This window comes from Bos indicus, chromosome 8, assembly GCF_029378745.1.
Source record: "Bos indicus isolate NIAB-ARS_2022 breed Sahiwal x Tharparkar chromosome 8, NIAB-ARS_B.indTharparkar_mat_pri_1.0, whole genome shotgun sequence".
Classification (NCBI taxonomy): Eukaryota; Metazoa; Chordata; class Mammalia; order Artiodactyla; family Bovidae; genus Bos; species Bos indicus.
Genome location: NC_091767.1, coordinates 22,904,348 through 22,918,040, shown reverse-complemented (window position 1 = coordinate 22,918,040; position 13,693 = coordinate 22,904,348). Strand labels below are relative to the sequence as shown.

Sequence of the window (13,693 nt, the reverse complement as noted above, 5' to 3'; positions counted from 1 at the left end):
TTGGAGGCCAAGAATCCTGGTGTCTTTCGTGGTTCAGCAACAAACTTTTGCTTCCAAATTATGTGAATTTGGGAAATGACAGAATAGAAGACCACCTAAGCTAACTGGTGAAATGTGTGGGATGGAGCAGAGCCTCCCCATTGCCATCAGCAGGGAGACCAGGAGTTCAGAAATTCAGCCCTTCACCTGGGCCTCTATGAAACAGTTCAGGTCCTGCACTAGTAATCTCCTGAGCCCTCCAACTCCTTTTGCTGAGCCCAAGCGGTCGGGAGGGGGCGCCCGATCTCTCAGTAACTGACAGACCGGCACCGCCCACCCAGCGGGACCCGCCTCCAGGTACAGCGCTGCCAGCTGGGGCATCAGATCCACGGGGACAACTCGCGGGTCGCTGTGGGCAGGAGCCGCGACAGGAGCGAGGCGCCGCCGGGGCCCAGGGAGAGCTTGGGGCCGCGGGAACAGAGAGGAAACTTCCTTTTCGGGCCCCACTGCCCAGGCGAGCTTTGCGCCGCGTCGCTCAGAGCCTTTGATTTCTCCAATTCTAGATAAGCTACCATTGCGTCCATCCTCCCCTTCCTGGGAGAAGATTTTAGCTAGAGCGGTTCCACCGATGCCTTTTTATGCCGCGATTGACTACTGGAAATCACAGCATGTTGTGGTATGTTTTCGGATTCAGGATTGTTGTGGAGTGAGTGAAAAGTCGTTCAGTCTGTCTAACTCTTTGCGACCCCATGGACTATACAGTCCATGGAATTCTCTAGGCCAGAACACTGAAGTGGGTAGCCTTTCCCTTCTCCAGGAGATCTTCCCAACTCAGGGATTGAACCCAGGTCTCCCTCATTGCGGGCAGATCTTTACCAGCTGAGCCACAAGGGAAGCCCTTGTTTATGGGGAAAAGGAGTAATTCAGGGAAAGGGGAAAGGTATCTACAAGCTGGACAGGAATCTACTAGATATTGGGACCCTCCAGTGGGAAGACTTGGGGACAAAACTGAGACTTGAAATGAAGCTCCTTGGTACAGGGAAAATTATTTCATTTAACATTAAATGGTTAATTTCTCCTGTAATGTTAATTGGTTGGAAGATGTTTTAAAATGTGTAAGTCTTCAACTCACATCAATTCAAATATTTTCCTTATGCCACAACAGTTCTTTAAGTTCCTGGCTTTAATGGAAGCAAAATCATCAGTAATGTTTTCAATATTACTTCTTTGTATATCTCTCTTCATCTGATTGAAAGCCATATTTGACAAACTTATGACCCAGTAACTACTTTGAATAACTCATCTCAGTTTACAAAATCCTTTTTTCCTCTCATTTCTTTTAACCAAAGGTCATATTAAGCATTTTTTTTAGTCAGTTTGTCATGGGAGAGTTTCATTAACTTTTCAAAATGTCTTCTCATATGGATAAGTTGTTTAAAAAATTGCAATTAAAATGCTTTTGATTTCAGCATAATGTGTGCTCAGTAGACACCAACTGTGAAATAGGCAGTTGGGCATATGATTCCAGCATGTGTCTTTGGAAGACATCATCATCAAGATAGATTTTTAAAGGCCTGAAAACTAGAGCAGGTCATGACCTAGTTCATCAATTTGAACAGAAGACAGTTCTGGACCCTGCACACAGGAAAACCACAAGTGTCTTTGTCACAAATGAAACTCAGACTGGATAGCAGCCAGATGGCAGGAGTGCAGTGTGAGTGTGGAGCCTGGGATCTGGTTGAGGACCTTGCAATCTGTGTGTCTTCTAGCTGGAGATCACGGAGTTTGACTGAAAATGAATGATGACCTTCTTTACGTGAGTAAAGTGACAGTGCAGGAGCAGTGGGTGCGTCTGTGTGGATCAGAAATTCACAGGGAAGCCGTGCTTGCAGTGGATGTGATGGGGAAAGGCCGTCCTCTATCCTAGTGCAGCGGTCTTAGAACCAATGTCTCAGCTCCACAGCTCTTCTCCTCAACTCTACTCTGTGATGCTGGGGCTCTAGTTCCTTCCAGTACATTTCTCCTTTGCCTGCGGATTGTTTTCCTTTCCCATACCAGTTCCAAGGGTGGACTAGAAGGCTGGAAGGAATTTTCTGTTTTCCTGACTGGAGTATGACTGATAACAACTGCCATCAATTAGGAAAAGGAAAACTAATGGTTGCTGCTAGATGCTATGTGTCACCAGTCAGATTGGCAAAAACTAAAAAGGATGATAAGATCCTGTTTTGGTCAGTGAGTGAGAATGTATAAGTGCTTATATGGTCTTGAATATGGATTAGTGTAGCCATTGTTGTCATGGACAGTTGGCAGTATGCATGTTTAAGGTTTATGTGTTTTGATCAATAAAATTGACTTCATGGCCCCGTGTTCAGAGAAAGACTCTCGCTTGGGTATAAGACACCTGCATACACTTGTAGCAGTCTCTCCTCAAAGGCACTGATTTCTGAGAAGGACCGACTCTAGGAGGTGACACTGCCGGCACTTAGGGACTGAAGTCTTCACGGAAAACAACTAGGATCAAACCCAGGACAGCCCAGGGCTGGAGAGCAGAGCCTCACCCTGCATGGCCCTTGCTCTTTTCTTCCCGCCTCTGCTTTGCTGCTGAAAGACTGAAACCCAACAGCGAGTTGAGAAGGTAACTTTAGAAATGTCTTCAAGAAGTAGTAGAGTAGTACTCATACTAAAGAAGCAAGAAACATTATTAATGAGTCATGTGTGTGATATTCTGCAGTCCTATGAGATTTCTATGATTTCCCTATTATTCATTTTTATAGTAGATCAAAGCATTTTCTACTAATCCTTCTTTCTCAAAGAATTTCTATGAACTCCTAAGAATGCTTCTAGAAGTCTGAGATACTGAAATTGGAACTGTCTTCAGCATTGAGCACAGAAGAGTTCACAAACTAAACTGTGAAATTAGCACCCAAGTTAAATATTTTTACCAAGGACCTAGCATCTTTCCCGTGTTACCTTCCAGTCACTGCCTCAGGCCAGCTGTCCCGTCTGCTCCCTGTGGGCAGCTACTCTGGGACTCACTGTCCTGATCATTACTGCCAGGCACTCTTTTATGCTTCTTGTAGTATGGGCTCATTGATCCTAACAGTAGTCCTATGAAAAACTACTCTTATTTTCCCCATATTAAAGAAGAGGATCAAGACAGCATGCGTGCCTGCGTGCATGCTAAGTTGGTTCAGTCGTGTCCGACTCTTGTGACACATGGACTGTCGCCCACCAGGCTCCTCTGTCCATGGGATTTTCAAGAAAGGATACTGGAGTGGGTTGCCATTTCCTTCTCCTTAGTGTTTGTGATATTTTGCAGGGTCACACTGCTGTTAAATAGCAGAGCTGCAATTCAAAGGCTTTGAAATTTCTAGAACTCTCCTTTCACTTGCGCTCTCTTCCAGTGATTTCCACTCAGAGAAACTTTGAACCAGAAACCACCCCAGAACAGAGCTCCTGTGTGGGAGGCAGTGAGGAGATTGTGTAAGGGAGTAGATTGTTCAGTAAAGCAGGACTGAGGGGAAGGTGGGAGGAAGAGTAACAGGTGTCGGGATCAGCCACTCAGCACCACATGTTGGCAACTTTTCTGGAGGAGATGAGTCTTCCCCCCAGATACTGACACCAACAGTTCTTTGCTGACTGGGTATAAATTAGTTTATCTGTGACTCCAGGACTAACTCATTTACCACAGTTTCAGAACTCCTTTATACCTTTTTTTTTTTGGAGGGGTGGAATGGAGGGCTGCCCTCCGTAGCCTGCAGAATCGTAGTTCCCTGAGCAGATATCCATGGCACCTGCGCTTCCTATACTGGAAGCGTGGAGTCCAAACCACTGGACTGCCAGGGAATTCCAGGAATTCCACCTTTTGACAATCAAGTCCTGAGAAGTAATAGAGCCATTCCATAGTATACAAGGGCAAATGCTATTCCACAATAGGTTTATGTAGACAAAATAAAGATTTAGGTCTTCAGAATGAAGAAACAAGTTTACCTTCATAAGAATTTAATAAAAACAAATTAGAAGCTTAAGGAAATGAACACATTTTCTAAATTTTATTAAAATGTAAACAAAAATTTTATATGAAAATATAAATATGATGAGATAAAATAATAAATGAAAATATGTACATAAGAAACATGAATAACATCAGGGCAGTCATCGCTATGCACTGATTCCTGTGCAGCTGAATAATTTTATACCTACTTGCTTATTACTACTGAAAAAGGATTTACTTATTTAATTCAATAAATATTGTGGCTAAAGCAGAATTCACAGTCTCTTAAATGGCTGCAGGTGAGCCTACAAGGGAGATGTAGCATCTTAGTCAGTAAGAGTCATATCAAGGTGAGTTCAGGTCTCCATCCATCATCTTAACCTTTCTCGCAAGCTGGCTGATGAAGAGAAGGATCTCATCATCTCCACTCTGACAATTTCCCAGGTGCAGTCGCTGTATTCCTTCTCTTGCAGGTAGATATGGATGCCCTGGAAGTACCTCTTCACGGCCAGTGTGGGGCCTCTCCTTCCCAGGGCAGAGTCTTCCTCTCCCATCACCTGCCCCAGGCAGGCGTCCAGGTCGTCCAGCTGCTGATGGAGTCCAGTGTGGAGCTGCTCCAGGAGGGTGGTGTACCAGGCAGCAGAGGAGCGCTCTGTGTGGAAAAGGTTGAAAGTCTGCTGGAGCATCTCATGGAGCACAGAGATGGCCTGGGCCTCATGGAGCTGGCCGCCCTCCACCATCTCCTGGGGGAAAGCGAAGTCTTTTCTGTCCTGGAGACAGAAGCAAGAGGAGAGTCTCCTCATTTGGTCCAGGAGCCTGAGGTTCTTCCTGCCAACCAGCGTGTGGTTCGGAGACAGGTCACAGCCCAGGATCCTCCCAGGCCGTAGCTGACCAGCACCAGGGCCATCAGTAGAGAGAGCACGAAGGCCATGGGGAAGATGAGGCTGCTGCTGGGCTGGCTGGGATGGCGTCTGGTGGAACCTTGAGGTAGGTTCTCTGATGCCATGCTTTCTAGCAAGGCCATTAAACAGGGAACATGATAGTTTTCATTTTCTAGTCATTTCTGTGCACTTTTACTTCCTTTTTTGATTTTCATTTATGTATTCACAGTATGATCGAAGAAAATGTCACCAATCTAAACTATTAATTTTTCCTACTTCCTGATAACTTCAAATGTACCCATCTAAATGGATATTTATCAATCAAATGAGAAAGGTCTTTGTCTGAAGTCAGAATTAATGGACATTTGTAATTATATACATTATTGCTCTTTGTCTCTCATGCATAAATGTTGCTCTCCTCTTATCCGTGAACACATCAGGAGCCCTGATATTAGGCCCCTTTTTCCCCTCTTACTTTACATGGGAATAGAGGCTCCCTCAGCTCTGTGGTTTCCGTATTTATTTAGGCATTTACCAGATCACTCTGTCAATTAAGTTCTTCAAAACAAATGCTGAGTTTTCTTGAGTGTTTGATTTAGAGAAGAGGCTGATTATTATGACTCCATGAACTCCTCCCCTGTTTCTGTTCCTTCTGGAACCCATTCCTGCAAGTCCATTTGGCTGTGCTTCAGGGAACCTGAGGTCAGGACTGTTACAGATATCATCATTTTTTCCCACCATTTTCTTACTGGAGACTTGTTGTCCTCCACAGACTGGGCCAATACCCCCACCAGAATCCTGGTTCTTAGAGAACATTGGAGAGGAGACTCTCAATCCAGGATAATTGTATTTTCCCAGCAGCACCTCACTCACAAGGGAGAGATCACATGGAGCCACCCCTTGTCCTCTAGAGTGACAGAGTCCCTTCCTCCCCTTCTGGACTTCCTTTTTGAGGAGAGGCTCACCACATCCTGTGGACTCGAAAATCTCCTTTCTGTGGAGGGCTTATTTGTTGGGAGAATAAATCATCTTCCTAAACCCCCGTCCTCTCCCCTGCAGTGTTTGTGTGAAGAACCCTAGTTCTCAGTGGTGACCTCCTCTTCTCCTGACCCACGTCCCCAGATGTCCAAAGTGTCAGCAGTGCTCAGATACTGAGAGCAAAGATGTATTTGTGCAAGTTGGTAGAGGAATTTCCAACTGCAATTATTTTGCTTTTAGTAGACAAATATTATCTGCTCTGCCAAGTATAGTTTTATTATTCAATCCTTTTACTTAAACTGTTCAAGACTTGTTCTGCTCAGCGTTTCTGAGATGGAAGAAGGAGATTCAGTGATGGTGTAGTCTCTCACTGGAAGCTTATGTCACAGAATCTAGTGAGTTACAGTTGTTCATTCAGGCAGTTGATTCCACTGGGCATCTCTGTTCCTCTGTTTCTTTCTCCCTCTGAGAATTTAGGATTGTGAGAGCCAGGTACTCGTTCAGGGAGAAATAGCCTTCTTTCCTTTACTTGAGTGTAATTTTTTACTTAAAGTTTCTACATTCTTTTAGTGACTTGTTGGTCAGGATTTGTCTTGCTGCTTCTGCTCTGGTTCTAATTCACGTTGAGGTAAGAACAATAAAGCAAAGAAAGGCAGAGGGGCTGTAGCTCTATCATTTCAAAACTTTAATTTTTGTTGTTGTTGTTGTTTCCCTTTGACACTTCCCTGGAAAGTAAAAGTCCACAGTTGTTTTGTGGGCAAAGAGAAAACTAATGTATTCTGAATGTCTGAAAGAAGGGAAGTGGTTTCCCCTGATGGAATGACTCATTCTGAGTTAGCAAATTCAATACAGCACAGCTGGGGACGAGGCTGTGGCAGAGGGGAAGCATGAGGCCAGGACGAACAACACGGAGCTTGGGGCATGGCTGCTTCCGACAGAAGCTCAAGGAAGGCCCAATCCTGGGTCAGTTGACTGCCCTTTGCTTTGGAAGATCAGCTATCTCAGTTTCCTTTCAATTAATCCATGTAGGATTAGTTTCAGGAGAGAAGGAAGAAGTCAAACCCACCACCTAACAAGAGGTGAACAATTAGAATGCCAGTTGCTAGAACACTAATCCTCTTTGGCAGTGTCTTGGAGCCCAACCTTCCTGAGCATCTGCCTAGGTAACAAATCCGCCCAGGCAATGAGAAGATGCTTTGAGAAAAACTAAAAGGAAATGGAATTAAATGATTCCAAAAGACCCTGATCTTAATCAGGGAAATAGTAATTATGATATTAAAATAATCACTGAATTTTATTGCTTGCTACTAATGGACTAGCCACTTTCCAAGTTCTTTAGAATTTTAACTGAATCCTCTCATTAACTCTTAGGTCACACGTACTTATAATCCTGGAGAAAAGTATAAATCTGGACAAATGAACTATTCCAATAGTAGCAAAGATTCAAGGGCAAACCTTGGGGGCTTTGATTTGTCTGAAGGATCCCATTAAAAAAATTAAAGAAAGGGTGAAAATCAACATGACGTTAAGGAACCAGTGAAGTAAGTGAGGAGGAGAATGAGATGACTAAGACCCCTTCAGTTCAGTTTAGTTTAGTTCAGTTCATTCGCTCAGTTGTGTTCGACTCATTGTGACCCCATGAATCGCATCACGCCAGGCCTCCCTGTCCATCACCAACTCCTGGAGTTCAACCAAACTCATGTCCATCGAGTCCGTGATGCCATCCAACCATCTCATCCTCTGTCGTCCCCTTCTCCTCCTGCCCCCAATCCCTTCCAGCATCAGAGTCTTTTCCAATGAGTCAACTCTTCACATGAGGTGCCCAGAGTACTGGAGTTTCAGCTTTAGCATCATTCCTTCCAAAGAAATTCCAGGGCTGATCTCCTTCAGAATGGACTGGTTGGATCTCCTTGCAGTCCAAGGGACTCTCAAGAGTCTTCTCCAACACCACAGTTCAAAAGCATCAATTCTTCAGTGCTCAGCTTTCTTCACAGTCCAACTTTCACATCCATACAGGACCACTGGAAAAACCATAGCCTTGACTAGACAGACCTTTGTTGGCAAAGTAATGTCTCTGCTTTTCAATATGCTATCCATTTCAAATGCCACTATCTATTGTTTTGTAGGGCCACAGGATGTGGTCTAAAGTCAGCAGAACTAAGATTTAATTTAAATAGCGAAATCACTATTAAGCAGTTAGAAGGGAATAGATTGTTCTGCCAGTTTAAAAATAAAGCAGGTGTTTGCTCATTGGCTAGTGGTTAGGATCCAGCACTTTCACTGCTGTGACCTGATTTCAGTCCCTGGATCCCTGGTTGGGGAAGTCCAATCACACAAGCCACGCAGAAGGAAGTCTAAGCTTTTATGAGTGGTTTCTTCAATGAAATATAGTGAAATAACTTTATTATCCCTATGAGAAGTGAGCCCTCTTTTCTATATATTTTAAACTCTTGACCTTTCTTGTGAGTTTAAGTACAAAGAAAAAGCATCCAACAGTTTCTCGCCACATGAGCTCTGACGTTACTCCTTCAGGATGACAATGAAAACATCTTTCCTCAGCAGGTTCTGCAGAATGAAGTCACTACTCACTGCAGTCCTGACCTCCAACACACCCTGATAGGAGTTCAGGATGGAGATCAGGAACGAGGCACTCTGTGCTCTGGGAAAACTGACACAGCAGGTCAGCAGAGAGTTAGATAATTTCCAGAGGAAATTTATGAACCCAATTTTGCACCTTCTCATGGGTAGAAAAGCTCTAAAATCCTTCAGAGAGACATCTGTTCCTCGTGATTCTCAGCCACATTCTCCCAAGATGTGAGCTTATCTGCACGTCATCCCTTCACCACAATCACATGCATACTGACCTCCCCAACATCCGTGGAGCAGTCCCTTAGAGCAGAAGAGAGGCTGACCTCCAGCCTGTAGTCCTCAGCAAGTCCTCCTGAAAAAATGAACTCCCACAGCCTGCTGTTCTCATTCTAAAGGAGGATACCTGCATTGCTCACCTCCAGTCCAGCTGGGTCATCCTGGTGTCGAGTCCAGTGAAAAACCTCTGCTCCTTGTTTTCCAGCTTCTGCTCAGGATGTGGCTGTTGAGGAGGCCTGTTTGTGACAAAAGGGAAAAACATATGTGCTTCCTAGACAGAAGCAGTGAAGATTTTTCTCCTTAGCAGGGAGAGACTGGCTTGAATTGTGAAGTAAGCCTCAATGCCTTATGTAGTTATCTTTTTTTTAAATTTCTAGATCAACTTATTAAATATCATTAAGTAATAGTATAGAATTGACATTGAAAAGTTATTTAGAAAATAATTTGTTAATAAAATTATACTTTTACCAGTAATAAAGGAATGTTTTTTACTTGTTTTAGGACCCTAATCCTCAAGAAGCTTTCTACAGCTCTCAATGTACTTTAAATGTCCTCCGAGGAGCTCCCCTGGTGGCTCAGTGGTAAGGAATCTGCCTGCCAAGGCAGGTGACACATAGGACTACATGTGGTCTAGAGGCTGTGAAGCCCGTGCACCACAGCCATTGAGCCTGTGCCTAGACCCCGGGACCGCCAGGACTGAAGCCCGAGTGCCCTAGAGCCGAAGCTCCTCAATGAGAGAAGCTACAGCAGAGAAGCCTATGCACCACCACTAGAGGGAAGCCCAGCTTTGGGCAAAAGTTCATGCAGCTATGAAGACCCAGTACAGTGAAAAATGAATAAATAAATTAAATTATATAAAAATTGCCCCTCTGACTTTACATGTAGCTATATGTGCTATGTGTCCCAACTGGGAAGAAGAGAAAGATGATTGATCTATCAATGTCCTCCTTCAAAATTGCCTACATTAAATACACGAATTTCCACAAAGATCTTTGTTACACTGAGAAATTGCGATCTCCCAGTCTGCACATTACTGACATATGTCCTGGGGGGATGGCTCTGTCCCACTGTTAATGAATGTTCTAAAGGCCTGCCTGTGACTCTTTTATTCAAGCTCGTTTGACTTTGTCTCTCAAAGATGCAAAGACATTATGGAGGAATTTAAGAACTGCGTGGACTGCATTGTCCCCAGGTACATCTTGCTCTGCTCTGAGATCCCTTGCTGGGTCCTAAGGAGGAAACGTGTCTGGAGCTGTGACAGGAGTGGCCGTCTTGCCCCAGTGCAGCTCATCTGTGTGGTTCCATGTCCTGAGGACCTGCCGCTTTCCAGGGAACACTTTATACTTCTCTGTTCTCCTTGAGAGTTCTCAAACTGCGCTGACTTTCAACTCCAAGTTTGCTGCGCTTTGGGCTTTTTGAGCAAGTGAGACTCCTGACCCAGGCAAGCTCCTCCTAGTGCAATCAGCACGTGGAAGAGCCAGGTGGAGGCACAGAGGAGCACCTGGAGTCTCCACCATTGTTCACTGTGGTGCGGGGTTCCCTCTATTTACTGTGTTTCTCTTTGAGGCGGGGCAGTCTGGACCTGCAGTGCTTGGCAGGCAGAGCAGGTGATCTCATAGGGGAGTGCCTGACAAATCTAGAAGTTTCACTCAGGTTCTGCTTTCAGTTGGTGGCTTTGCAGTCTTAAAGGAAAATGACAACCAGAAACCATAATGGAGAATGAAACAGCTATATGAATGAAGAGGACACCTTCATGCAGAGTGAATGAGGAGAACATGCTGGGGATTCCTACACCGGGAGGAAGTGAATGATTGTGGTTTTTGAGTGTAAAGGTAAGATATTCACCTGACCTCTCACCAACTGACCACCATCTCTTCAAGCATCTCTACCACTTTCCAGGGAAACAACTTCGACAACCAACAATAGGCAGAAAGCTGTTCCCAAGCCCTCATCATATCCTGAAGCATGGATTTTTTGGATCATTGCTTTTAGGTTACTTTTCTTTTGAAAAAATCTGAGTTACAAAACGTATTGGAGTAGTTATATTCACTTCAAGGTCTTCAGAGCAACAAAAAACATAGGTAGAGCTTGTGATTTTTTACTTCTAACATCCAAATCCTAAAGAAGGGACAAGGATTTACAAAATGCATTTTTTTAAATAAGCAGCCATTCAGGCTTGGTGTTTTAGGGAAAAAACAAAGTAAGATTTTTACAGTAAGAATTTAATGAGTGAAAAAAAATCACAAATTAACTAAATACAAAATATACATTTTCCCATAAATACACATACATAATATTATATCAACAAGATCATTTAAATATTTATAAATAGATAAATAAATACTAAAATAGATAAATAATGGTCCAGGTAGTGAATAAGTAGATAGATCAGCTTCAGCATCTGTAACGACCAAGTGCCTATAGAGTCATAATGTCACTTAATATTCCAGGAAATATTCGACAAATTGAATCAATTCAGGCCATGATGACAGCAGAAATGAGAGTCTTCCACATGGCAGCGCAGGAGGAAGTGTGGTCTGTTAGTCCGTGAGAATCATTTCCGTGTTGAACCAGGTGTGTGTCAGTCCTTTCTCCTGAATCTCTCCTGCAAGTTTGTTGAGGAAGAGAAGGCTCTCATGACTTCTGCTCTAACAACCTCCCAGGCACAAGGTCTGTGTCTCTTCTCTTGCAGATAGAGAGTGAGTCTGTGGAAGTATTTCCTCACAGCCAGGCTGGAGTCCTCGTTGAGCAGGGGAGCCCCTCGCAGCCCCTCCTCCTGCCTCAGACAGGCTTGCAGGTCAGTGAGCTGCTGATCTAGTGCAGTGCGGAGCTTGTCCAGGAGGCTCTCGTCCCACGTGGCATCAGAGCCCTCTGTGCTGAAGAGCTGGAAGGTGTGCTGGGTCACCTCGTGGAGCACAGAGATGGCCTGAGCCTTCTGCAACTGGCTGCCATGCAGCGCCTCCTGGGGGAATGCGAAGTCATTTCTGTCCTGCAGGCAGGAGGAAGGGGAGACCCTCCTCAGTTGTCGCAGGAGCATCAGGACCCTCCTGTTGGCCAGGCTGTGGGTGTGAGGCAGGTGGCAACCCAGAGAGCAGATGGCATTGCAGCTGAGCAGCAGCAGGGCCAGGAGGAAGGACCAGGCTGGGGCCATCGGGGGTCTTGCAGATGCTTCTGGCCTGGGGCGTTGTGTGACTCTGTGAACTTGCTCTTTGTTCTCTGAAGACCTTTCTTCAGGCCTGTGTCTTAAGTAGGAGCCCATGGTTTCCATTTTCTCAAAGTTCCCTCTTGCTTTCTACTTTTGTTTTTGCTTTTCATTTTACACTCTCCAAATGGGTTAAGGCAGCATTTCTCAATCATTTTTTTTTTCATGTTGCTCTTCTTTCTTCTGACCACAGAGCCTTTTTAGATATATTTTAGGTGCCCTGATTGTGAAATTTTGATAGCACAGATATACTGGTTATGTTTTTATGTACTCTATGGATAGCTTTTCTCTGTGCATAGAAAAAGGAAGTGTAAACATTACTTTTGTATTCAATGTAGAGTTGAGAATCACATAAAATTTTAAGCTATAACTTAAATGTGAAAGCTACCGATTTTTTTAAATTTATTATTTTATTGAGGATAATTACTTTACAGAATTTTGTTGTGTCCTATCAAACCTCAACATTAATCAGTCATAGGTATACATATATCCCCTCCCTTTGAAACTCCCTCCCTTCTTCCTCCCCATCCCACCCCTCTAGGTTGATACAGAGCCCCTGTTTGAGTTTCCTGAGCCATTCAGCAAATTCCTCTTGGCTATCTAATTTACATATGGTAATGTAGGTTTCCATGTTACTCTCTCCATACATCTCACCCTGTCCCCTCTCCCCATGTCCATCAGTTTATTCTCTATGTCTGTTTCTCCATTCAGTTCAGTTCAGTTGCTCAGTCATGTTTGACTCTTAGTGACCCCATGAATTGCAACACGCAAGGCCTCCATGTCCATAACCAACTCCTGGAGTTCATCCAAACTCTTGTCCATCGAGTTGGTGATGCCATCCAGCCATCTCATCCTCTGTCATCCCCTTTTTCTCCTGCCTCCAATCCCTCCCAGGATCAGAGTCTTTTTCAATGAGACAACTCTTCACATGAGGTGGCCAAAGTATTAGAGTTTCAGCTTTAGCATCAGTCCTTCCAAAGAACACTCGGGACTGATCTCCTTTAGTATGGACTGGTTGGATCTCCTTGCAGTCCAAGGGACTCTCAAGAGTCTTCTCCAACACCACAGCTCAAAAGCATCAATTCTTCAATGCTCAGCTTTCTTCACAGTCCAACTTTCACATCCATACAGGACCACTGGAAAAACCATAGCCTTGACTAGATGGACCTTTGTTGGCAAAGTAATGTCTCTGCTTTTGAATATGCTATCTAGGTTGGTCATTACTTTCCTTCCAAGAGTAAGCATCTTTTAATTTCATGGCTGCAATCCCCATCTGCAGTGATTTTGGAGCCCAAAAAATAAAGTCTGACACTGTTTCCACTGTTTCCCCATCTATTTCCCATCAAGTGATGGGACCAGATGACATGATCTTCGTTTTCTGAATGTTGAGCTTTAAGCCAACTTTTTCACTCTCCTCTTTCACTTTCATCAAGAGGCTCTTTAGTTCCTCTTCACTTTCTGCCATAAGGGTGGTGTCATCTGCATATCTGAGGTTATTGATATCTCTCCCTGCAATCTTGATTCCAGCTTGTGCTTCTTCCAGCCCAGCGTTTCTCATGATATACTCTGCATATAAGTTAAATAAACAGGGTGACAATATACAGCCTTGACGTACTCCTTTTCCTATTTGTAACCAGTCTGTTGTTCCATGTCCAGTTCTAACTGTTGCTTCCTGACCTGCATACAGATTTCTCAAGAGGCAGATCAGGTGGTCTAGTATTCCCATCTCTTTCAGAATTTCCCACAGTTTATTGTGATCCACACAGTCAGAGGCTTTGGCATAGTCAGTAAAGC

At 44.1% G+C, this 13,693-nt stretch overlaps 1 protein-coding gene and 1 pseudogene across 1 annotated transcript; both read right to left on the bottom strand.

Annotated features, from left to right (window-relative positions):
• Positions 1-4,318: 4,318 nt before the first annotated feature.
• Positions 4,319-5,016, bottom strand: LOC139184515 (interferon omega-1-like; annotated as a pseudogene).
• A 6,262-nt stretch (positions 5,017-11,278) lies between these two features.
• LOC109562656 (interferon alpha-H-like) lies at positions 11,279-11,848 on the bottom strand. Its single transcript, XM_019965684.2, has one exon. The coding sequence runs from the start codon at positions 11,846-11,848 to the stop codon at positions 11,279-11,281; it is 570 nt and encodes a 189-aa protein (XP_019821243.1).
• Positions 11,849-13,693: the final 1,845 nt, after the last annotated feature.